The sequence below is a fragment of the Zootoca vivipara genome, chromosome 2 (assembly GCF_963506605.1).
Source record: "Zootoca vivipara chromosome 2, rZooViv1.1, whole genome shotgun sequence".
In the NCBI taxonomy this organism is placed as follows: Eukaryota; Metazoa; Chordata; class Lepidosauria; order Squamata; family Lacertidae; genus Zootoca; species Zootoca vivipara.
Window position 1 is genome coordinate 117,411,987 of NC_083277.1, and position 24,041 is coordinate 117,436,027.

Consider the following 24,041-nt stretch of genomic DNA (forward strand, 5'->3'; position numbering starts at 1 on the left):
TAGTTCAATGGTCAGACAGACACTCCATTTATCATCAGATGTTGGGAGGCAATAGAATTTATTTGATTTTTATCATAATATGCTTCAACTCTCTGGATATTGTTGTGAGTTTGGTGCTGCTGCTGGTGGTGGTGAGGCTGTATGCCTGAGTCCTTTCTAATTCCTGGATACAGCAAGGAATCAATTGTTACCGTAGAATAGCTACGCTATGTGAGTTAATGAGTTAGTTAGTTAATGGCCCCTAAGGATGGATCACTATGGTAACATAGGATAGTGGCTTTGTGCCAGAGGACAAATGGATGGGACCCCCCCCCCAAAAAAAAGCTGGGGGTTGGTGAGAAGAGCAAGGACCAGAGGTATGTGAGAGAGCTGGGCTAGAAGCAGGCAGAAGCCAGAGAGTGAGGGACATGCTTAACTTTTGTTTGAATCCAACACTGTGGCTATGGTCAAAGCAAGGCCTTCTTGGGTGTTAATGCTGTGAGCCCCTCCATGATAGACTCAGGTTGCATATATGTGTAACCCATATATCATAGAGACACCACAGTCTCTACTGTGCCTCATTTAAAGGAAACCAAATCCTGGGTGAGCCCCTGGAGTCTCACAGCGCTCAGAGATTGGGGTGGAAGGCAACAATATCAGCTCATGAGACCAGGGATTAAATGGGCTAAATGTTAAGAAAATCACGTATGTTTGTTAAAAAACCAGAGGTGCAGGAGGTGGGTACTAAATCTTTAAACCGTTTGATTCCATCATAAGAGGGAGTTTAGGTAATGGTGTGATTTCCACGATACATTCCCTCCTATTAAACCTCCAATTTTTTCCCCTCTCCTCACTGAAAACAGGCCCATATAATTAGATGCTCCCCCCTGTGCTGGAGGGGGTGTCTTGACAGGGGAACATACTTCTACATGTGTTGGAACTGCAAATCTGCCAATTAATTTTTATTCATTTTCAAATTTATAGTGCATCAAAACAAAAAAAATTTTTTAAATTTTTATTTATCAATGTTAAACCAATACAAATTGTCAATACTACAATCATCTCTATTTCCCCTTTTTTCCCTCCCCTCCCTCCCCCTCCCCCCTCCCCAGACTTCCCTCAGCTCCCTTATATTATTTATTTTTACATATTGTTTCTGCATGTTTGTACATAGCGGTTCCCTAATTAAAGTAAAGGGACCCCTGACCATTAGGTCCAGTCATGACTGACTCTGGGGTTGCGGCACTCATCTCGTGTTATTGGCCGAGGGAGCTGGCACACAGCTTCCATGTCATGTGGCCAGCATGACTAAACCGCTTCTGGGGAACCAGAGCAGCACACGGCAACATCATTTACCTTCCCACTTGGAGCTGTACCTATGTATCTACTTGCACTTTGAAGTGCTTTCGAACTGCTAGGTTGGCAGGAGCTGGGACCGAGCAACGGGAGCTCACCCCGTCGCGGGGATTCAAACCGCCGACCTTCTGATCGGCAAGCCCTAAAATATGCTTATTTTACATATTTATCTTCAATTAACATTTTCTTCTTTTTTAGCAAATTTCTCATCCCTCAGCTGTCCCTTTACTAACTCCTTCAAATAGATGAACTTGGTTGACCGCAAATTTGTACCTAAGTTCTGGAGATGAGTTTTACAAAAGAATCTGAGACTGTAGGAAGACGAGTTAACATCAGGTGTCCAACGATGTTCGTAATCAATAGTTGAAGATGGCAATACATCATTAGTCTACAAAACTGTTATATTTGCTGGTTGCAGCCAGACTGACCATCTGGTAAGGATGGAGAAATATGAGACTTTCCCCTTAACATCTGGTTTAATAAATCCCTACATATTGCAATTTCAGGGGGAGAAAGACTCATTTGATACATGTTTCAAGATGCACTGCTAAACCAATGGATTATTAAAAAAAAAACTTAAAAAAACACTGGAGCAATCCCACCATAATTGATTTGATTTGGTATTAAATAAATATGAATACTCATTACTACTAGCCCTCTTTGCTTCCATGAAAATAAAATTCCAATTTTCCTTGATCAATCTTGGGATTGAACCTTTCTGTCTTTCAAAGTAATATCTAATTATGAATTGGGGAACTATAATAGTAAGTTGCCTCTTGGTTCTTTACTTTGTTGTATTGTATGTTTTGATTATTCTATAGTCACTTTTTTAAAACAACAACAACCCTATACTGCTTGAGCTGGTTTAGGCCAAATCCAGCCCATTACGAAGTCAGTGATGGTGGTTGGCAAGTAAGAGGCAGGAAGGTAGAAGAGCTTTGCATCCCAGCCTGCAGAGTAGCGAGTGCGAGGGGAGCAGGATGTCAGGGCATGTTCTATGCAGTCGGTGACCAGGTGAAGGTTGTCGCTGCCAGTCTTGAAGATAGTTTCGCCTACTTTGCGACCTGTTTGTGAGAAATATGAAGCAAAAGAAACATTATCCCTGCAACAGCGTAGGAGGCAACCAGAATCTTTTGGAAGCTGAAGGTATAGATTAGCTATATAAAATGATGTACCACTGGTATCTAACTCCGGTGAAATTATTTAGACTGTATAAAGGTGCTGGAAATGTTTGTTGCAAGTGTAAAAAATATGAACACCCATTTTGTCAGGCTTGGTGGACTTGTAAAAATGCCAAGAAATATTGGATTCAAATACATACATTGATGCAGAATATTGTAAAGTTTAACATTCATTTGACGCCAGATGAATGCTAGGAATAGTGGATAGACAATTAGAAAAAGACTATGGCACATTATTTCAATACATGATCACAGTGGCAATACTTTTCTATGCACAAAGATTGAAAGCTTCATCATTATCTACCATGAGGGAATAGATGTTAAAAAATATTGGATTTAGCTGAGATGGTAAAGTTGACATGTTTAATCTCTAATCATTGTCAGTATTTATTAAAGATTGGAAACTCCTTATATACTTTTTTGCATGAAAAGGAAAATGAATTTATGATATCTGGGTTTGAGGATTAATGGAAATATTGGTTTATAGAAAGTGGAATCATTGGGTGTTATCTTGGAGTGGATGTTTTGAATAATTTTCTATATATAGCTGACAGACAAAGAATTCTCTTTTTTCTTTTTCTTCCTTTTTTCTTTTCCTTTTCCTCCTTTTGATTTGTGTTTCTAATTAAATTAGTTTTTATCATTGATAACAAGATATTTGATATTAACCTTTGTATATTTTCTTTCAAAGTTTAATAAAATTTAATGAAAATTTAAAATTTAAAATAAAAGTTTAATGAAATTTAATGAAAAAGGAAATTTAAGTCAGGGATGGCTCAACCTGTCAATTTTAGATTCTATTTCTCATTTCCCTAACCTTTAAGTTCAGTTCTCCATATTTCAGTTGGTGCTTTTTAACCACAAATTTTTACCAGCATTTTAGTGCTAATTTCTCTTAATATTTTATATGCAATTTCCCACAATATACACATTATTGCAAGCAATCTTCTCTAACACAGAGTATTCTTGTATACTAGCTTCACTTTTGATACATACTTCCTACTAATGTATTGTTATAGATATAGGTAAGCCCTAGAAATTAATAAATACCAGGGTTTTTTTAATTGGGATATGGATTGGAATGCCTCTTGGCATGACTTTTGGGGGGGGGGAGCAAAGTTGTTGAGAGGGGCAGGCACCAGGCTTTTGTAACAGTATGTAATTTTGTACACATTATTGCTTGGGGAAAGCACATTACTAAATTTACATGAGTCTGAATTTTGGTTCATGTGTTGTTTCGTTGGTTCATGTGTTGTTTTGTTAAGTGTGAACTAGGTAACATCTGCTGGAGGTGTAAGGATGAAGTAGGCACTTTCATACACATATGGTGGTGCTGTAGGGAAATTAAGAAGTTCTGGGACGAAATATACAAAGAATTAAAAAAAATAGTTAAATACTCCTTTAAAAAAGAACCCGAAATTTTTCTTTTGAGCATGCTGAGCGAGGAGATCAAAGCAAAAGACAGGTGTGTGCTGATGCATGCAACAGCGGGCAGACTCCTAGTTGCCAGAAATTGGAAAAGTGAAAAAATACCAAGTAAAGAAGAGTGGCTGATCAAATTAATAAATTATCAAAATCTAGCAATTAAGGTAGGTTTATCTAAAGGTTTAAGTGAAGAGAAAGCAGGAGAAGACTGAAAACCACTCAAACTATACTTACAGAAACAAGTGGAAAAGGTGAAACCTATAGCGGAATTATGAGGGGTACAAATAGGACCAAGGAAATTAAAGAAAGAACCAAGTCAGATAAGTGTATGCAGAACATCAGAGAAATTTAAATCAGAATATAGGAGAGGTTGGAAGTCACGATAGGGTGGAGGGGGGTGAAGGGGGTGGGATAACAGATTTTAGTATTGCGTAATTTGAAATATCTTTTCAAATCTTTTTAAACATGATCCTTTTTTTCCTCTATTATAAATTTACCAATCTAAATATGGATTCAGATACGGATTGTTTGATATGTCATTTTATGATAAGTTATGTTATATCAGGTTATGTTATGTTATATTAAGATTTGAGTTCAATTTTTCTATTAATGTTTAGTTTGTTTGTCTGTTTGTTTAGTCTTCTTTTTACTTTATTTATCTATTCTTTTTTCCATTATATTTGTATGTTCTTTTTTTTCCTCTGTTATTGCTGTTGTATATGTCTTATTTTAAAATCTCAATAAAGATAATATTTTATATATATAAAAAAGTGTGAACTAGGTAGCTTTGCATTGAAATGCAAACCAAACTGACTTTCTCCCCCATGTCTACTCACATTGCTCAAAGTACTGCTGCCCATAGCATTCCTTGAGGTCAGAAGGTAACCGGCTCCATAAAGGTTCGTAGGACTCACGTGATTTTGACAGCATGGCTGTCCTGAAAGTACCTGGTTCAACAACGCTGACTTTGACTCCAAAATGATGGACCTCTCTTCTGAATGGGGGGAGGAAAAGTCAAGAAACATCATTTCCTACGGAAGTCTAAAAAACAGTGGATTGTTTGACTGCTAGGAAAGATCTCAGGCATGCTAAACAAATTAGGCGCCTGGGATCCTGGGGGAACAGGGCTGTCGGCCTGGCAGAGGGCAGTCAGCCAAGCGGGGGGGTGCTGCAGCCTTGCGAGAGGGAGGGGGCCCTCAGCAGGAGCAAACGGGGTCTGCGCCAGGGTCGCCCAGCCACCCAGGCTGCCCTCTGCCTGCCTTCTTAGCTGGTTGTTCTACTCCAGTGATGGGCAACCTTTTGACCTTGGTGTGTCAAAATTCGCCAAAAAACTGAGCTTAACTCGGGTGGTGTGTCACTTCAAGAAAAAAAACCATAATTTTGCGATATTTATAGTTTAAAAAACAAAACTGTATAATTGTAATATATAACTGTATTTAATAAACCAAAATCTATTTGACCAAACCAAACCAAAAACCGCTTATTTATCACAAAGTGCCCAGAGTTGTTGAGCTTTTTGGGGGGAGCTGCTAACCAAAGTTTTGGAGGTTTTTTTGGGGGGGTGCAAAAACTGCTGAGCTTTTGGGGGGTGAAAGAGAAGAGAAATAAATGACAAATAATACCTTCGCTGGAACTAACATGCAACACCGACATAGTTTGCCAAAGTGCCAAAAAACCAGCACAGAACAGGTTAAAAAACGAATGCTGTTACACCCAATCATAATCTGCCAAAGCGCCAGAAAAAACAGCACAGAAAGGGTTATAAAACCAATCTCTGGCTACTAGCAACAGCGGAGACAAGCTGTAACAGAGACAATCTGGAGGAGCGGGAGAACAAATGGGGGAAAACAACAACAGCGTGAATGGGCCGATGGGGCGCGTGCCAGCAGTGAGGGCTCTGCATGTCACGTCTGACACGCGTGTCATAGGTTCACCATCACTGTTCTACTCTCTCATCTTTCCTTTCTCCTGGCATGTGCCTGAGTGCTGCACACCTTGGCCATGTGCCAATTAGGGCGTGTTATTTTGGGGCGGAAGCTTAATGTTTGCAAATTTCTTCAGTGAAGGGTCTTAAAAGTATGCGTTTGGGTGTGGGAAATTCAAATCTGCTGTTACTGTTTTGATTTGGCAACAGTTAGCACATCAGCTGCTCTCAGCAAATCATAGAATTTTTATTTTGCCTTCTGAAAATGTCAGGTAATGAGTGCTTAATAATAATAATAATAATAATAATAATAATAATAATAATAATAATATAACTGCAAGTCCTTGGCAATCATTTTTAATGATTTCTGTGCAATTTCACACCAAGCAAAACTAAATTGTATCAATTTAAGCAAAATATATTTTGAATTCCCAAGTCATGTTACAACTTTTTAGCACCCCCTTTTTTGGAATTTGAAAGGTGAACATGTCCTAATTGTGCCAAGATCTCTGGCAGGGACCCTGCAGCCCCTTGATGTCCCTGTGTGGATTCCAGCAGAAACAACAAAGTGGTGCAGGCAGTAGTAGTGGCGGAGGAGGAGGCAGCTGGCCCTTCTGTAACCCAGCCTGCCCCTTCTGGTGCCCCACCCCCAGGTGATCTACTGTTCTAAAGATGCTGTCATGCCTCAAAACACCACCAACCATCTTTGAGTACCAGCCACAATTTCTCCGTCCACCCTCACCAAATGGCCGGGAGGTAGTTGGCTGGGTGGTTTGGCACCTGTGCTCCCACGGCTGCATCCTCATCTGGGGGTCTGCGGGGTGGGGGTGGGCTGGCGGAGGTGATCGGTTCTCATAGATCAGTGATGGCGAACCTATGGCACGCGTGTCAGACATGACATGCAGAGCCCTCACTGCTGGCACGCGCCCCATCGGCCTATTCACGCTGTTGTTGTTGTTTTCCCCCCATATGTTCTCCCGCTCCTCCTCACGCTACAGCTTGTCTCCGCTGTTAAAACCCGGATCCCTTTTTGTTGTTGTTGTTGCTGGTGGCCAGAGGTTTGTTTTTTAACCCTTTCTGTGCTGTTTTTTCTGGCGCTATGGCAGATGATTGGGTGTAACAGCGTTCGTTTTTTAACCCATTCTGTGATGGGGTTTTTGGCGCTTTGGCAGACTATGTCGGTGCTGTGTGTTAATTCCAGCGAATGGTTTATTCGTCATTTATTTCTGTTCTCTTTTCCACCAAAAAAGCGCAGCAGCTTTGGGGCATCCCCCCAAAAAAAGAAAGCAACTTTTGGACCCCCCCCCCCAAAAAAACCTCCCAAACTTTGGTCAGCAGCTCCCCCCAAAAAGCTAAACAACTCTGGGCACTTTGTGATAAATAAGGTTTTTTTTTGTTTGGTTAGGTTAAATAATTGGTTTTTGGTTTATTAAATACAGTTATATATTACAATTATACATTTTTGTTATTTAAACTATAAATATCACGAAATTATGGTGTTTTTTCTCCAAGTGACACACCACCCGAGTTATGCTCGGTTTTTTGGCGAATTTTGACACACCAAGCTCAAAAGGTTGCCCATCACTATCATAGATGGTGGAGCAAATTCAATCAGATCTGTGGAGTCCACCCACCCACCCTCTCCCTCACTTCTCATATCAGGCTTGCATTTTGAAAAAAAACTTATTTCCCCCCAGACCTGGAGATGAGGAAATGTATTTCAGACCCAGTGTGGGCATAGCATGAGCCTGGGTCCTTTTCTCTCAAACAGTGCAAAGTCTGCTTTTTGATCTGTAATTCAAGGTTCAGCCCTTGACAACAACCTTATTTCCCACCAACTGTTTTTTATTCCCTACACCTGGAGGAACACCATGTCACTAAACCAAACCAAAAAGTGAGCTACAGAGCTTGTTTTTACCTCAGGGTGTCAGAGAAGGCTTCTCCACCATACTTTGATGGGGCGTAACCGCCTCCAAAGCATGACAGTCGTCCATGCACACTGGAGATGTTGACCACCCTCCCTCTGGCTCTTCTCACCAGGGGCAGCATGTGTAGCGTCACGTCAATCATCCCAAGAAGGTTGACATTGATCACCTTTGCAAAGTCATCTTTGGTCAGCCATTCACAGGGACCTGCTGGGACACATATTCCCGCATTGTTCACCAAGCCCCAGAGCCCTGTGCAAGAAGAGACAGTTATTATTTCCCAAAGGAAATGAATTGAAATGATATACTGTATAGTGAATTTTTAAAATAACTTTTCTAAAGAAACCAGAAGCTTTTTTATTAGGAATTGTAGGTACCAAGATCCCAAAAGAACAGAAAAGACTTTATGTATGCAACGACAGCTAGGGACGTAGTGAGGTGCCATGACACCCGGGGCGGCAAATTGCCATGCACCCGGGGGGGGGCGCGGCGTCACTATATAACAACGCATGCATGTTACGTAACGATGCATGCGTCGTTACATGGCAGGGTATAGCCGCCCCCCTGCGCCTCCAAAGCCGTGCACCTCCAGCTACAAACTCCAGGTAGAAAGCCCGCTCAGTGTGGCGGGCTTTCTACCCAGAGTTTGTAGCTGGAGGCGCACGGATTTGGAGGTGCGGGGGGCAGTGATACTCTGCCACGTAACGACACATGTGCAGCATCCTGCTGCGCATGCGTGTTACGTAGCGGGGTATCACCGCCCCCCGGCGACTCCAATCCGTGCAGTGCGGCAGGAGGGTGCCACTTGGCGCCCCCACCCCCACGACTCCCAAGCCGAGCCTCCAGCCAAGTGACACCTCCCCCCCAGAGTGGAACCCGGGGCGTACCGCCCCCATCGCCCCCCATTGCGACGCCCCTGACGACAGCTGCACGGATGTTACTTGCCCATAGATGGAATGAAGACAAAGTCCTTACCAGAGAAGAATGGCAAACTAAGCTGTTGGACTATGCCAAAAGGGCAAAACTGACCTGAAAGCTCAGGAACCAAGAAGACCAAAACTTTAATAAAGAATGGGACAAATTTACAATTGACTTGAGAGACCGCTGTAAGCAGATGAAAACATTAGCAGGACTGCAATAACACTTGTAATGTAGAAATTATCATGGATAAAATGGAGAGACATAAAATTTGGATGGGGAAATAATATGCAGCTTGATAACAGGACCCATGGAGGGGAAGATGGGAAGTCTGAAAATTCAGAGAAATCTCTGAAAGTGGATATGTATTTGGTATTGTTATAATCTTGTAAAAATCAAATAAAAATTATTTCAAAAGAAGAAGAAGAAGAAGAAGAAGAAGAAGAAGAAGAAGAAGAAGAAGAAGAAGAAGAAGAAGAAGAAGAAGAAGAAGAAGAAGAAACAGTTTTTGTTCCAGGTTCCCACCTAGCATAACATTTGGACTTATGCTAGTTTTTGGAAGTGTGGATGTAGTATTATTCTTGTGGTCTATATTTTTGTTGATATGTATTCTAGGATTTGTTAAAGTTGCAAAACAATGAAGCACGGGGTGGAGCAAGGGAGAAATTTCTGGAACAACATTGGGATATCAGCTCCACCCAAGGCATGAAGAATAACAGCAACCACCGGGGGGGGGGACATAACATATTACAAGGACTGGATACAGTGAGTGGGATTACGAGGAAGATGGCGCTGGGGCATGTCGCTTCTGAGTCTCGGCTGCATGAGTAGGAGCTTTTTCTTCAAACTACAGTGGTACCTCTACTTACAAATTGAATGCGTTCTGAACACACATTTGTAAGTCGAAAAAAATTGTAAGTCGAATCCCATAGGAATGCATTGGGAGAAAATATTTGTAAGTCGAAGCAACCCTATCTAAAAATTCGTAAGTAGAAAAAATCCTATCTAAACCGCATCCAAGATGGCGGACGGAGCTCCATTCGTAAGTAGAAATATTCGTAAGTAGAGTTATTTGTAAGTAGAGGTACCACTGTACCTTGATAAAAAGGCTTAATCTAGACAGAAAACTGCTAACTTTTATCAGCAAAGGATTCCTGGAGTGCCTGGAAGGGCCTACAAATCTCTCTCTCCCCCTGAAGTAATTCAAAACAATTTTGAACTCCCCTCTCCCAGCAACACCAACAAAGCCCTTAAAACTGGGGATAGGATAAAGTAGCTCTAACTGAGCATGGTATTAATAAGAAAATGTTGCAAAGAAATGGGCATATCTTCCATACAACCAGCAACAAACCCCCCCCCCCAAAAAAAAGAAAAGCAGGCCAAAATCTCAAGTTACTTCCAACCTAAGACCGTAGAAGCAAATAATCCAGGAAAATACCCTGCTCATGAATGGTCTGTGGAACATATCCGGTATGGAAAAGAGGGGGAAACAAACGACAGAGGAGGGGGAGTGGACCTAGCAACTGAATTAAAACAAGCTATAAGCTAAACAGGGGCTTATAGCAAGCTTGGAACAGGAGAGTTTCCTGGAAAACCTAGAAACCAGGTTAAATGAGCCCCCTACACCTTCTCCATCTGGAGAGACATTGAGGGATGCTGACTGAATCAGATGAATGGCTAAACAGCTCAAGATTACAGCACCTGGACAACTTTATCCTTTATTTATCTGGGATACTTGATGAGCTACTCAAAAGCCATTTCTCACAGTTAAGCAAAGAACTCAAGCTAATTAAAAAATTTCCTATCGGAAAGCCTGAATCTGTGACTACCCTAACTGAATTAATCAAGAGCCAAGCGGCTGTTCCCCCCCGAAGTGACACCCAGTCATAAGATAACGGTGGGGAATCCAAGCCGGGACCCGACCTCAAAAAAACAAGCAGAAATAAATCAGTACAAGAGGGAGGGCCCCCAGCTTCTAAAAAGCCAGCACTAAAGACATAGCTGCCGAGTTTTCCCCTTTCTCGCGAGGAAGCCTATTCAGCATAAGGGAAAATCCCTTAAAATAAGGGATAACTTGGCAGCTATGACTAAAGAGAAAATGTCCAATGCAAAATAAGAAAAAGCCCAAAAACATCAAATTGAGAGGACGAAAGGGAACCTTGAGTGGCAGTGGGGGGGGGGAATGAATTTCCAAAAGCTTTTCAAGCTGCTGGAGAAATTAACATCAAAGAAATCGGCCCCCTTTTCCCAGAAGAAAATCGCAAATTCACATGAACTACCTAAACACGCTGAGGAAAAGCACCACGCCCTACCAGAACCCAGTGGAGAATCGGCAAATCCGTTGGAAGCTTCAGTTCCCAAGCAGGCACCCCTGCTGAAGGCGCCTCAAGGAAAGCTTGGCCATCGCAACACACCAGAAAAGGCTTAAGATAAAACACCACAGACATGCTGGAAGCTAAAACTGAATAAACACAAACTGGTCCTTTCAATTCTACCCTTGAAAAGATGCCTTCCATCCTATGCCAAGAGAAAAGAAAACATTCCTGAAAAAATTAACACAGTCACCAGAGGCCTCATGACAGCAAAAAAACATCATTGATATGAAATTTCTCCCTTACGACACGGCCGTAAACCGAGCTATACTGACTTTTAAGGATGGATATTAAACGGATCCTGTCAAACAAAGACAATTTCCTGAGGGCAGGTTTGCTAGTGCATCGCTTCTTCGAAAATACTGAAGACCCTCTTCCGCTTTTTGGAGCCCTCAGGCCAGGCAGACCAAAAATCAAAACCTACTCTACAAAAGCCAACAGCGGTGGAAATGGCAAGCCACCGCCCTATGAAGCGGGCATTCCCAAACAGGTAGGAACGCGGAATAAAATCTCATCACCATCAAATAAGCTAGTAAAGGACTTCCCCATCAAGGAAGAACATCCCCTAACCAACCACTTCGAGCAGATCCAATGTACCCAGGATGCTCTAATCCCAGGGTCCCCAACTAAGGCCCGGAGGCCAGATGCGGCACAATTGCCTTCTCAATCCGGCCCGCGGATGGCCTAGGAATCAGCATGTTTTTACATGAGTAGAAGGTGTCCTTTTATTTAAAATGCATCTCTGGTTTATTTGTGGGGCCTGCCTGGTGTTTTTACAGGAGTAGAATGTGTCCTTTTATTTAAAATGCATCTCTGGGTTATTTGTGGGGCATAGGAATTCATTCATATATTTTTTTCAAAATATAGTCCGGCCCCCAACAAGTTCTGAGGGACGGTGGACCGGCCCCCTGCTGAAAAAGTTTGCTGACCCCTGCTCTAATTGAAAGACTCTCGAACATAAGGAAGTTCCTACAACTCCTAGCCCAGCCCCCTCCTTTGGAATTTAATTATACCAACCACAAATCAAAGCCCTCAACAAATGAAGACATGTCTATTTCTGTCTCCTTCCGCGCCTCCTCCAATACCACAACCCAAAATACAACAAATCGAACTAGTGGTGCCAGCGCCAGGAATCGGTCCAATTTTCATGGACTGCCTGGGCACCCTGGAAGCTATCCACACAGAGGATTGAAATCAGGAGTCAGCGGGCGGCTGCCCGGATGGACACACTAATACCCTCAATTCAGTCCCTCCCCATAAAGGCTCTTCCATATCATCACAATCTGGCACAATTAAGACAAACTACAAGGTTCAGAGGAGTCAGCGGCAGAAAACAGCTGAGAGAACCAGAAACAAAAAACCCCAAGAAAAAACTACTGCCTTAAACATCCTCTCCTGGAACGTAGCCGGCTGGGCCAGATGCATATCCCACTCTACCGATATTCCGTTATTCTACCGTCAAAACTTCAATATTATCGCCCTCCAGGAGACGTGGGCAGCTGAAAAATCCATCGTTGTTTTTCCCCAAAAAATTTTTATTGCTTTTATGAAAACAAATATATAAACAACAAATAACACAACAAAAAGAAAAAAGAAAACACAACATTACAAACGAAAACAAGAACATATAAAAGAAAATATACTTTTCACAATTGTTCATCCTTTCTAATCATTTTGGGGTGACTTCCTCATATCCCCCCATACTGTGTTTCACTGTATTTCAACTTTAGCAATTTCTACTTCCTAACTTTTTAAACATATTTTAAACTTATCTATACTTATTTTAAATCTAACCATTAACTATCTTTCTTTCATATTATCCTTAATCTTAAAATAATCTCTAAAACTACAACATTATATGCATTTCCAAATCCATTTCAAACCAATTAATATTGCAATATTTCTTCAAATAATCTTTAAATTTCTTCCAATCTTCTTTCACTGACTTTTCTCCCTGGTCACGGAGTCTCCCGGTCAATTCAGCTAATTCCATATAGTCCATCATTTTCATCTGCCATTATTCCACCGTTGGTATTTCTTGTGTCTTCCACTTCTTTGCTGCCAACCTAGCAGTTCGAAAGCACGTCAAAGTGCAAGTAGATAAATAGGAACCGCTACAGCGGGAAGGTAAACGGCGTTTCCATGTGCTGCTCTGGTTTGCCAGAAGCGGCTTTGTCATGCTGGCCACATGACCTGGAAGCTATACGCCGGCTCCCTCGGCCAATAATGCGAGATGAGCGCGCAACCCCAGAGTCGGTCACGACTGGACCTAATGGTCAGGGGGCCCTTTACCTTTACCTTTACCACTTCTTTGCTATCAAAATTCTTGCTGCTGTTGTGGCGTATAAAAAGAATGTAACATCTTTTAACTTAATGGACTTTTTCCGCAACCTTTCCCACTCCTCCACCATTATATTATGCCCCACATCCTTTGCCCAGTCAAGACTGGACTCATATGTCAGGACTGTTATGTATTAGTGTATATAGTTTCCCCTCAGGTCCTCAGGTCCTTGTCAGTTGTTTTAGGAGGGAACTTTAGGAGGGAACTTTCAATTATGCTTGATACATTGTTTGAGCCAGCCTCTATAAAAGCAGGCCGGCTCAGCAATGCAGTTCAGTTCTGTTCTGGCTTCCGAATAAAGAGCTTCTTGAAGAACCGCTGTGTTGTCTACCCACTATTTAATAAGGACACTGCAAGCAGATTTCCTGGGAGCAAAGGTCCTGCTGGTGGGTGACCTAAATGCAATGTTAGGGCCGGATGACTCCAGCTTAGAAATTAAATGCAGGCACAAAATTGGATACCCGGATGCCTCCAGCCCAGAAATTTCCCAACTACCAAGGCAGTCAAAGGACCAACACTCAAATTTCACTGGAGAATTTCTTCAAATTCTCCCGACAGCTAAGTCTCCATATCCTAAATGGGTTTACCAGAGGTGACATCCCCGGGGAATTCACATACATGTCTGGGGCAAAAACCAGCACAATCGATTACATGCTGGCAGATAAAGAACTATTACCAAAAATAGAAAATTTAAAAGTACTTCCATTCATCGAGTCACCCTTTCTCAGGACAATATACCCCGCTGAGACCTGGCTGCAGAGTCAAATGGACCTTAGCCCTTGGCTCCAAATTGAAGGAGATCCTAACCCCTGAAAAACTTTGCACAATCTTAAATGGTTCCAGGGTGATTCCCAAGCCTGAGGACCCAATCACAGTGTATGAGAGCCTACTCCAAGAATTAAAACCGCATTTATTCAACACCTCAGGGGGAAAAGCCCAACAAACCACCACTATCAAATAAACCCTGGTTCGACCACACCTGCCTGGAAGCTAAGAGAGCCCTACAAAATACATACAAAGCTGCCCTGATAGCCGAAAAGGCGGACAGACAGCAAGCCTACCATGCTGTCCGCACCCAACAAAAAAAAAGAGTACAAAAAGCTAATAATTCAACAAAAGAACACGTACAGCAGAAAATGCTGGGCGGAATTAATCAGTGCGGCAAAATCCGAAGACCAAACATTATTTTGGAAACTGGTGGCCTCCGGCACCCACAAAACTAACTCTCCCCTAACCTCACAAATTCCACCAAATCTCTAGGTATCATTTTTCCAATCTCTGTATGAGGACGTTGAACCCCCACCCCAGATCCATAAAACAGAACAACTGGCAAAATGGCCCCCAGTTTCAGTAACCGAAGTGAAAGCCTATATCAACCAACTGAAAACGGCCAAAGCCCCGGGCCTAGATGGCATTACGCCAGAAATAATTAAAGCACAAGCAGACTGGTGGGCACCTTTTCTAGCCGCCCTCTTTACACACATGGATGACACTGGCCGCATCCCCAGGGAATGGGGAACAGCCATAATAGTTCCATTCTTCAAAAAGGGTAACAGAAGGGACCCAGCGAACTACAGGCCAATCAGCCTATTAAGCGTGACCAGTAAGCTCTACGCAAATCACCTACTTAACAAGTTTAAAGATTGGTTAGAGATGGAAGAGAAGAATCCTTGGAAAAGACCCTGATGTTGGGAAAGATTGAGGGCACTAGGAGAAGGGGACGACAGAGGACGAGATGGTTGGACAGTGTTCTCGAAGCTACGAACATGAGTTTGACCAAACTGCGGGAGGCAGTGGAAGACAGGAATGCCTGGCGTGCTATGGTCTATGGGGTCACGAAGAGTCGGACACGACTAAACGACTAAACAACATCTGTGCTTTTAGAATCAGGTTGATCAGTGGACATTATCAGATAGGAACATTTATCTTCGTACAAAATGAAGTTTCATTGTGCGACTTCACAGAACAAGCTGCTGTCAAAGGCACAAAGGAATTTCAGATTAGTTGGCAATCCTAGCAGCTCTTGATAGAGGTTGAATTAAGGTGATCCCATGGCATTCCTTCCCTAAGTTTACTAAGTATGTTTACTTGTGCTTTATCTGGTAACTTAGTAAAGTTACTCAGCAAATCTTCTTCTTCTGGGACTGTCCAGTCTATTGCATTGAGGGCGAAGCTGTTATTTGATGCTACAGTCGCATAGTTTGGGAGCTTGGATTTTTCTTGCGTCGTTTCCCAGGTTGCTGGCTGCGGTTTCTCCCATCTACTGGGTTCTTCCACGGGAGTAGGGCAGATGTCGGCTTCTGGTGGAATGGCCTTGTTCATCTTGTCCTGTCTTTTAGATACAATCAATGGTCTGAGTGATATATCTTCAAAGTGTTGACGCGGAATAATTCCTTTCTGGGCTAAATGAGCCTTTTCCCTTAAGATTTTGGTTGGGGTTCTATGGCTACCAAATCTTAGAAGAACTTTTTTGGAATATCCATCGTTAGTGAGCCCCTTGATTGCTTTTAAGTCAATGCTTCCACCCTCAAGGCCTAGGAGCAGATTTAGATGATGTCTGGCCCAGAAGGTTGACTCCCAGTAAGGTAGGGGCCCTCTATATGGAAAAATGTGGAGAACAATCTCACATGGCCTCAGTATCAGGTTGAATGAGTGAGGGGGGGCTTCCTCTGGTTTTTAGCTGATTTAGAGGTGTAAATTTGTTTTTGTTCTGTTTATCTCCGGGGCTTGTTAAGGATGGCAAAAAGGGAGTGAGTCGCCTCCTTTCGTCTGGATTATCCAGCTTCTTGGAGATGTTTTGTAATTGTTCAAAGATTTTTTGAACTGTTTGAGCGGTCAATAGGCAGCATTCCTCCAGCAGCTCCACATTTCTATCAATTAGTATTTGTGCCTCGATTATGGGAGTAGTAGCCTTGTCCTTCTCATTTATTCCTAGGGATATCTCTTCAACTGTTTTTCCATGCGAAGAGTTGAGGAAGGTTTTGGGAGGAGATATGTGCTGTTTTTGAGGTAGCAGGTAATTATCTAGATTACTCTGTTTGAGATCCGGGGACTTTGAGTCAGTTTCCATATCAGGACACCTGGGTCTTTTAGCTCTTCTCATTGCTAGATCTTCTTAAATCAATGAGATCAGACTTCTAAATAGAGTGATAGTGATAAAGTTCTGAAGTCGCAATCTCATTCAATTCTCATTCAGTCCTGGCTGGGCTGCTGCAAAAAGGAGTTTAAAACCGGGTCTGATTAGAGCACTCCTTTGAAGTATTTTTTCTTCCTCTTCTCAGTTTGTTAAAATAACTGAGAGGTTTGGGGGTCCACGAAGTTAGAGGTGGTGGGAGAAATTTATGGGTTTATGGATTTGTAGTTTTGAGGGTTAAGAGCCTTAAATTTTGGAAGTTAGAAGTCCATTAAAAGTCCTTAAAGATACTCGGAATAAGTTTATCGTGAGGAGTCAACAGGAAACCAGGAGGGAGTGCCTTAATGCCCGGGAGGGAATGTCTGAGAGGCGGAGGCTGTTTGACTTCGTTAAAACTTCATTAACTTCATTAAATCCTGGCACTGAGGTGGATAAGATAAGATGTTCAAAAGTACAACGAAGTGGTAAAAGGAAATATAAACCAAAAGAAGGATGAGAGCCAGCAACAAAGGCATTTAGTTTAAAAGATTTCTTCGAGCTCCGATAAGAGCGTCTTAACTCAGTGCCATCTTTGAGAGTAATCTTTGAGAGTATAGATTTTGAATTACTGGTTCTAATACGAATCCTATGCCTGGACCTGTTTTAATGCTCTCTTTTATATTTTTAGCTCAATGTGTCGAGCCTATTTTGGGCTATTTTATGCTTCACATATATCCGCATATTAGATTTTTGGCGCTGGCACCTAAACCTTCGCATCATTGTCTTAGGGTAATTTAAATGCTATTACGCCAACAATACCACCTTGTATTATGTTTCGTTGCTTGTCTCTGGCATTTTTGTATTGTTTTATTTTGCTATGGCTGTATGCTAACGCAATAAAGATTTGATTGATTGATTGATTCTAATACAAAAATCTATACTCTTTCAATACCTGTCAAGTCAAACTTAACACCAAAGGTCACCTTTCATCAGATATTCCAAACTCGAAAGGGGTAAAACAAGGGTGTATTCTTGCCCCCTTTCTATTTAATTTATTTTTATCAGACTTGCCAGATCACCTTCAAAAAATAGAATCACATGCCCCCAAACTTAATCAGAAACCAGTTCCTCTCTTATTATACGCAGATGATGCTGTCTTACTATCACTAACGAGCTTGGGTCTGAAACGTCTTATATCTTCTCTGATCCTTTACTGCGAATCTAACAAACTCTCTATAAATTATGAGAAGACAAAAAATTTGGTCTTCTCGAATGGTTGGAAATTAGAGAAATGGAAAATAAGAGGGCAAGAAATCCAACAAGTGAAAATCTATAGGTACCTGGGAATTTTATTCCAGAGCAATTTAGGGTGGGCAAATCATCGTACAAATGCCATAAAACAGGCAAAGTGTACCTCATCAGCAGTTGCCCATTTTTATTATCAGAAAGGTAATCAGTTTATTCCTGCGGCCAACCAGATATTTCAAACAAAAGTGCTATCCCAGATATTCTATGGAATCCCGCTATGGGTCCAAGCATATAACAGTGACTTTAAAAAGATTCACTCCAGCTTTCTGAGACATATTCTTGGACTCCCAACTGTTATCAAATATGAAACAATGTGTGCAGAAATAGGCAAACACACAATGGAATATTGGGCTTGGACCACCTCAATTAAATACTGATTACGCTGCCATTTTTGCTGCTCCCAATCAAGTCTGCTCGCTGATTTGCTCAAGGACTCCTATAAATCAAGGTGGTATCAGTACCTTGAAAAAAAGATTGAATCTATAGGCATCGAGTTGGAGCCCTTGTACAATTCTAGCGAGCAATGCATTTTCCATAATATCCTAACTAGACTAAAGGACAAAATATTGTGGCAGCTGTAAACAAAATTTGCTCCCCTATATTCTATGATTTAAATATCCTAGATAGCAGAGCCAATTACGTCACTAAGTTAATAATCCCAGCCCAACGTAGGGCTTTTATGTTGGCCCGTCTAAATGTTTTTCCCTCGGCATTTGTCAGGGCAAGATATCAAAACATTCCTAGAAACAAGAGATTCTGCAGATGTTCTATGAATGTCCCAGACACTGTAGAGCATAATCTACATAAATATATACAATCAGTCTATGTAGCCAACTGCTGCCTTTTTATATATATATTTCAAGGCTCTTATATGTGATTTTCTCTTTTATGGCTTTATCTGTAAAATACCTAATAAAGGTTTGATAAGTAGGTATAAGGAATTCCTTCCCCATTGCCTTACTGATTTTAGTTGTTTCTAATACTTTTTTAAATGGTTGTACTTTTTTCTTTTTGATATACCGTCTTTCCCACATTTTAAGACACCGTCTTATCACTTTTTTTCCTCAAAAAAACACTGGGTGGCTTATTTTCAGGGAATGTCTTACCGGTATTTTTATTACATCAGGAGCAGTGCCCCTCTTGCTCCCTGTCTCCCTGCGGGGCAGGACTCTTGACTGAAAGAAAATGACGGGCAACAGCCACCACCAAGCTCCATGAGAGGGAGTCTGAGGGAAGGGAGGTGTGTGCATCGCTGGCCCAGCCCTCTCTCCCCGGCCCTGGGATGTTCGTGAGGGAGGGAAGGAGCTCCTCCGAAGGGCTGCTCTCTCTCTCTCCCCTCCCAGGTGGGGACTCACTTAATAGCAATCTGCTACACTGGAGCTTCTTAAATTTAAACCAGTACAGTATAATGGAATCTATCTGTGTGATGCAGTCGTAGCAGTAGCCTATACTAAAGCAAATAAGGATCTCTACCAGCCAGCCAACTGCCCAAGACTTAAGAGCGAAAGTTCCAACAATGTAGCACTTTGTAGCACTGATAGCAAAGAGGCTACCGGCTGAGATACTGTAGAAAACAAAGAAGCCAGCTGAGCAGCAATTAAGATGGTAAATGGTAGCAATTAAGTAGCAATTGAGCCAGCAGAAAGCGGGGTGAGATAATCTGCTGGTCCTAACAACCTGTCCGTGTTTCTCTTACCCACAAAATGTTAACTTTTGTGTAGGGTGTAGGGCAGTGTTTAGCAGCTCCTAAACAGCGAGAAGGGGAAAGTCCTTAATCCCCAAGGCAAGGACTGCGCCACCGGCAGCGATCCCGGTACCGGTACAAATCCTTAAAGGGGAAGCTCTACAGACAAGCAATGGAAAGAAAAAAGAATCCTCACTTTTTAAAAGGCTATTAAAAGGTGGAAAGGTGGGGGGAAGCGAGAGGTGGGCTGTGTGTGTGTGAGAGAGAGAGAGAGAGAGGCGGGGGGGGGGGAGAGAGAGAGACGCGCACACAGAGTCTCTCCCTAAAGGGGAAGGCAGCGTCTTCAATCGCCCCTCTTTTTTCCCTCGTGCTTTCATCTTCTCCCCACCGCAAATGCCACTTTTCTCCTCTTCACCAAGCAAGCAGAGCTCACACAGCCTAGCTAAAAAAATATTTTGGAATCCTTTTACAGGTATTTTTAAAAATGCTTACAGAAACAGGAGGGGGAATCACGAGGCTGCAGGAACGGCTCTACGGTGCATTTTTACAAGCTTTTAAAAGAAATACGTGTCTTTGGAGCGACAGTAAAATGGGGAGAGATTTTTATGGGGGAGAGTTGGCTGGCGGGAGGGGGGAAGGGTCTATCACTATGTCTTATTTTCGGGTTATGGCTTATATCGCGCAACTGCTTAGAAATCCTGCTATGTCTTATATTATGGCTACTTCTTAAAAAGGGGGAAACACAGTATTGGGAGTCACCTTGGCCACATTTTGTGGGAAAGTGGAATAAAGATAAGCAGATGATGATACAGATAATGCCTGGCCTGATCCAGAGCATGGAAACAACACAATGAAAAGCTACCTTTGTTCCCCACTTGTTCTTTCACCCACTCCGTCGCTGCCGCAATGCTCTCTGTACTGGTGACATCCAGAACAGTGGTTTTCAAGCGCTCTGAGGTGACCTTCTCCAGCTGCTCTGTCCCCTTCTGTGTGGTACAGGTTGCCAACACCCGCAGACCCCGGGCATCCAGCTGCTTGGCAAGGTGGTTCCCAAAGCCAGAGGAACAGCCAGTGATGAGGACGTATTTCTCCGTCAGGTTCTCCACCATCTGTCTCTCCTGGTACCATCGGCGAAGGAAGTAAAGCCCCAGCAGGGCAGCCAGGTAGAGCCACATGGCTGAAACCTGCAGGGAAGAAGCTTGCAAGAGTGAGGGCACAAACACCCCTGGCAGGACTTGGAGGAGGATGTTTCTAATTCCTGCTCCACCAAGAAGTTCACTGGAAGACCTTTTATGTTGCCACTGCTCTATTTAGCCTCCCTTGCAGAGTTGTTGAGGGGAATGAGAATTTTTGCATGATGCAATGAGCTGCTTGGAGCAGAGGCAAGCTAAAAGAAGTATCAATAATAGCTCCAGCTAGCTGCTTATTATCTGAACATGTTAAGAAAGTGGAACATTATTTTCCTATCTACATCTCTAAACATAAGCAACACTGAGCTGAAATATTGTGCAAGTACCTTATTTTGCCATCACTGCCATCACATATTGTACTTGCTCAAGATTTCATCTCCATTTTGTTTTTGTTTTTTTGTTTTTTCAAGTTTTCAGTTTTAAAATAGATGCAAAATTCTGTACATCTTCAGGGGAAAAAACATAATTTGACTACCCCCCTCCCCTTCTGTTTCATCTTCTGGTTTCACTTTTATTACTGCATTTCCCCTTAGTTCCTTATAATTGTTACTGTCTAGTTTCCAAATAAATTATTGTTTAACTTCTTGTGTTGTGTTATTCCTGTTAACGTAGTTAAATGTTGTGGGAATGTTTACAAAGATTTTTAAAATAATCCACATATTTCCCCCATTCTTTAGCGATTCTTTATTGACCTGATTTTTAAACACTGGACATATTTTGTCATATGATGAACTGGGGAATACAATGAGAGGTACAAGATCAAGAGTTGTTTTTCCGAATTAAGCAAATCAGTTGTGCACATAAGGAAATATAGCTCCACTTTTTGTTTTCTCTCTCTCTCTCGCCATTTATAAGAAGTCCATAAAGGTGTCTTTTTATATTCAGAAGATAAGAAAAATGTGTGTGTGTGGATGTGTGTCCACACCACACACACAGAGAGAGAAGGGCAAACATACTTGTATTTCCTCATTTCTGAATTTTGTATTCCTCTTTTCTGAATTTAATGTAGGGACACCATGGCCTGTAAGTCAGAGCAAATACGGATCTGTTCCCTCCTAGTACCACCTAGAGCAGGGGTAGGCAACCTAAGGCCCGTGGGCCAGATGTGGCCCAATCACCTTCTCAATCCGGGCCGCAGAAGGTCCAGGAATCAGCATGTTTTTACATGAGTAGAATGTGTCCTTTTATTTAAAATGCATCTCTGGGTTATTTGTGGGGCCTGCCTGGTGTTTTTACATGAGTAGAATGTGTGCTTTTATTTAAAATGCACCTCTGGGTTATTTGTGGGGCATAGGAATTCGTTCATTCCCCCCCCCCCAAAAAAAAAGATATAGTATGGCCTACCACAAGTTCTGAGGGACGGTGGACTGGCCCACAGCTGAAAAAGGTTGCTGACCCCTGACCCTAGAGGGCATCATAGGCAGAAGCAGAGAAGAAATCTGAAATCTGAAACTGGTACATGGCACCAGCCAATGGAAAAAGGCCTCCAACACTTCCGGATTGAAGCTTTAAAATGTATGGGGGAATAAGCCTGAGGTGCTGGAGATGCAAGGGGGAGGAAGGTACGTACTTTCACACGTGGTGGTCCTGCCAAAACATAAAAGAATATTGGAATAAAATATACAAGGAGTTAAAGAAAATGTTCAAAATGACATTCAAAAAAACACCTGAGATGTTTCTTTTAAATATATTACCATCCGAAATAAGAAAGGAAATAAGAACTTTATTTCTATATGGAATGACTGCTGCCAGAATATTGGTGGCAAAAAACTGGAAAAATGAGACGCTACCTACAATAACAGATTGGCAAATATTAATGTTAAATTATATACGAATGGCAAAATTGACTGATTCAATAACGTACCTGTGCAAAAAGTAACAAAAGAATGGAGCATGTATAAAAATTATCTTAAACTGTACTATCCAAACAATTCTCTACTCGCAGATATTGAATGATGTTTGAGAAAATTAGGAATGATGAAAGTGGGAATGAAAAGATATAATAAAAGATATTATAAGCAAAAACCTGTGGACAACAAGATATATAACAGTGTATAATAAGAGGGGCGGGAAGTATTTGTGTATATACGTAATGATTGTGTTCATTCTTTATCTTTCTTAGATGATAGGTATGGTAGAAATATGATTTGTGTGCTTTTAGATGTTGCTTTTTTTCTTTTGTATTTGGTGTATTTGTATTTTGTTGTACTTTTTTGTATTCTTTTGTATTCTTGTGTTTTTTATTCTTTGTGTTTTTAAACAATAAAATTTAAAATTCCTTTAAAAAAAATTTTAAAAAATAAAAGTCCAAGCATTGGTTGTATAACACAAAGGACAATGAAGTTCAGGAACAACACCTCACCAACCGCCAGCAGTTGAAAGTTCTGTAGAGGAGGCAAGAAACTCATAAAAATAAGTGTTCAGTCTTTGATTTTTCATTGCTATGTTTAAAGGCCTCTTCTGACATCTGTGCAAGGACCAAGGTTTGTGCATGTCCTCCAGCACACCCTTTCTGGGCAGTGATAAGAAACCTATGGCTCAATGGCTGTGTTGCCTAATCTTGTATTGGCCTAATTTCATGTGCGCTCACGTGCATACACATGCGAATGCGCAAAGCCTGAGGGAGGGGAAAGCTGAAGTGAACAGAGAGTGAAAGAAGGAAGAGAGAAAGTCCACTTCAAATGACCCTAATCTATAACTGTGGCAAAGGAACGTTGGTGTGTGTGTGTGTGTGTGTGTGTGTGTGTGTGTGTGTAGAGAGAAAAGGGTGGCCTGCCCACAGCCAGAGGGTTATGCTTTCCCTGGCAGTAATCTGGACCTACAAACCTACAGAATCTCTCCTGTGTCAATCAGAGTTACTTGATTCATTATCCAGGGAAGAACAAAGATGCTTCTTGAGAGCTTAGAGTGAAGAGGGGGTCCCATTGGTGTTTGTGAGCTACCCAACATTTTAAAAATGTGTGGTTTAAGTATTCTGCTCCATTATTAACCTGCAGAGAAGGGAAGGTTCTTTTTGGATGAGTGAGTTTCATAGCACCTTTATGAAACATTTATTTCAGTTACATTAAGCACTTTCCTTCCATACGTGCGCATTTTTATTATGGATACTGCACGATAGAGACCTTGTTTGAAAGCAACTCAGGCCTGTGGATCCTGAAGCTACTTCTAAATAAAAAAGATATTGGAAGATCTAATTGGGGATTCCTCATGTAAGTGTCCTTGGCTATAACATTCAGAATGACTCATATCCTCCATGGAGATTTCAGCTGCCCTGTTGTTGATGCACATAAGTGCCTTTGGCCCTTATACTCTGTCTGTTATCTTCC

General features: G+C 41.9%; 1 protein-coding gene across 1 annotated transcript; it reads right to left on the reverse strand.

Moving 5' to 3' along the window:
* Positions 1 to 1,211: 1,211 nt before the first annotated feature.
* Positions 1,212 to 20,939, reverse strand: LOC118077241 (17-beta-hydroxysteroid dehydrogenase type 6). Its single transcript, XM_035100760.2, has 4 exons — positions 20,388 to 20,939; positions 7,784 to 8,042; positions 4,778 to 4,935; positions 1,212 to 2,399 (listed from the first exon to the last, which is right to left on the reverse strand). Exons 1-4 carry the CDS (start codon positions 20,698 to 20,700, stop codon positions 2,182 to 2,184), a joined length of 948 nt encoding a protein of 315 aa, XP_034956651.2. The 5' UTR covers positions 20,701 to 20,939; the 3' UTR covers positions 1,212 to 2,181.
* Positions 20,940 to 24,041: the final 3,102 nt, after the last annotated feature.

What these genes read in the sequence shown, in the direction of transcription:
- LOC118077241 (XM_035100760.2), bottom strand. Translation starts at nt 20,700, where the DNA reads ATGTGGCTCTACCTGGCTGCCCTGCTGGGGCTTTACTTCCTTCGCCGA. An exon ending in AGAACAAGTGGGGAACAAAG is followed by an intron (nt 8,043 to 20,387) that starts GTAGCTTTTCAT and finishes CTTCTTGCACAG; the next exon opens with GGCTCTGGGGCTTGGTGAAC. An exon ending in GCCTTCTCTGACACCCTGAG is followed by an intron (nt 4,936 to 7,783) that starts GTAAAAACAAGC and finishes CCCCCCATTCAG; the next exon opens with AAGAGAGGTCCATCATTTTG.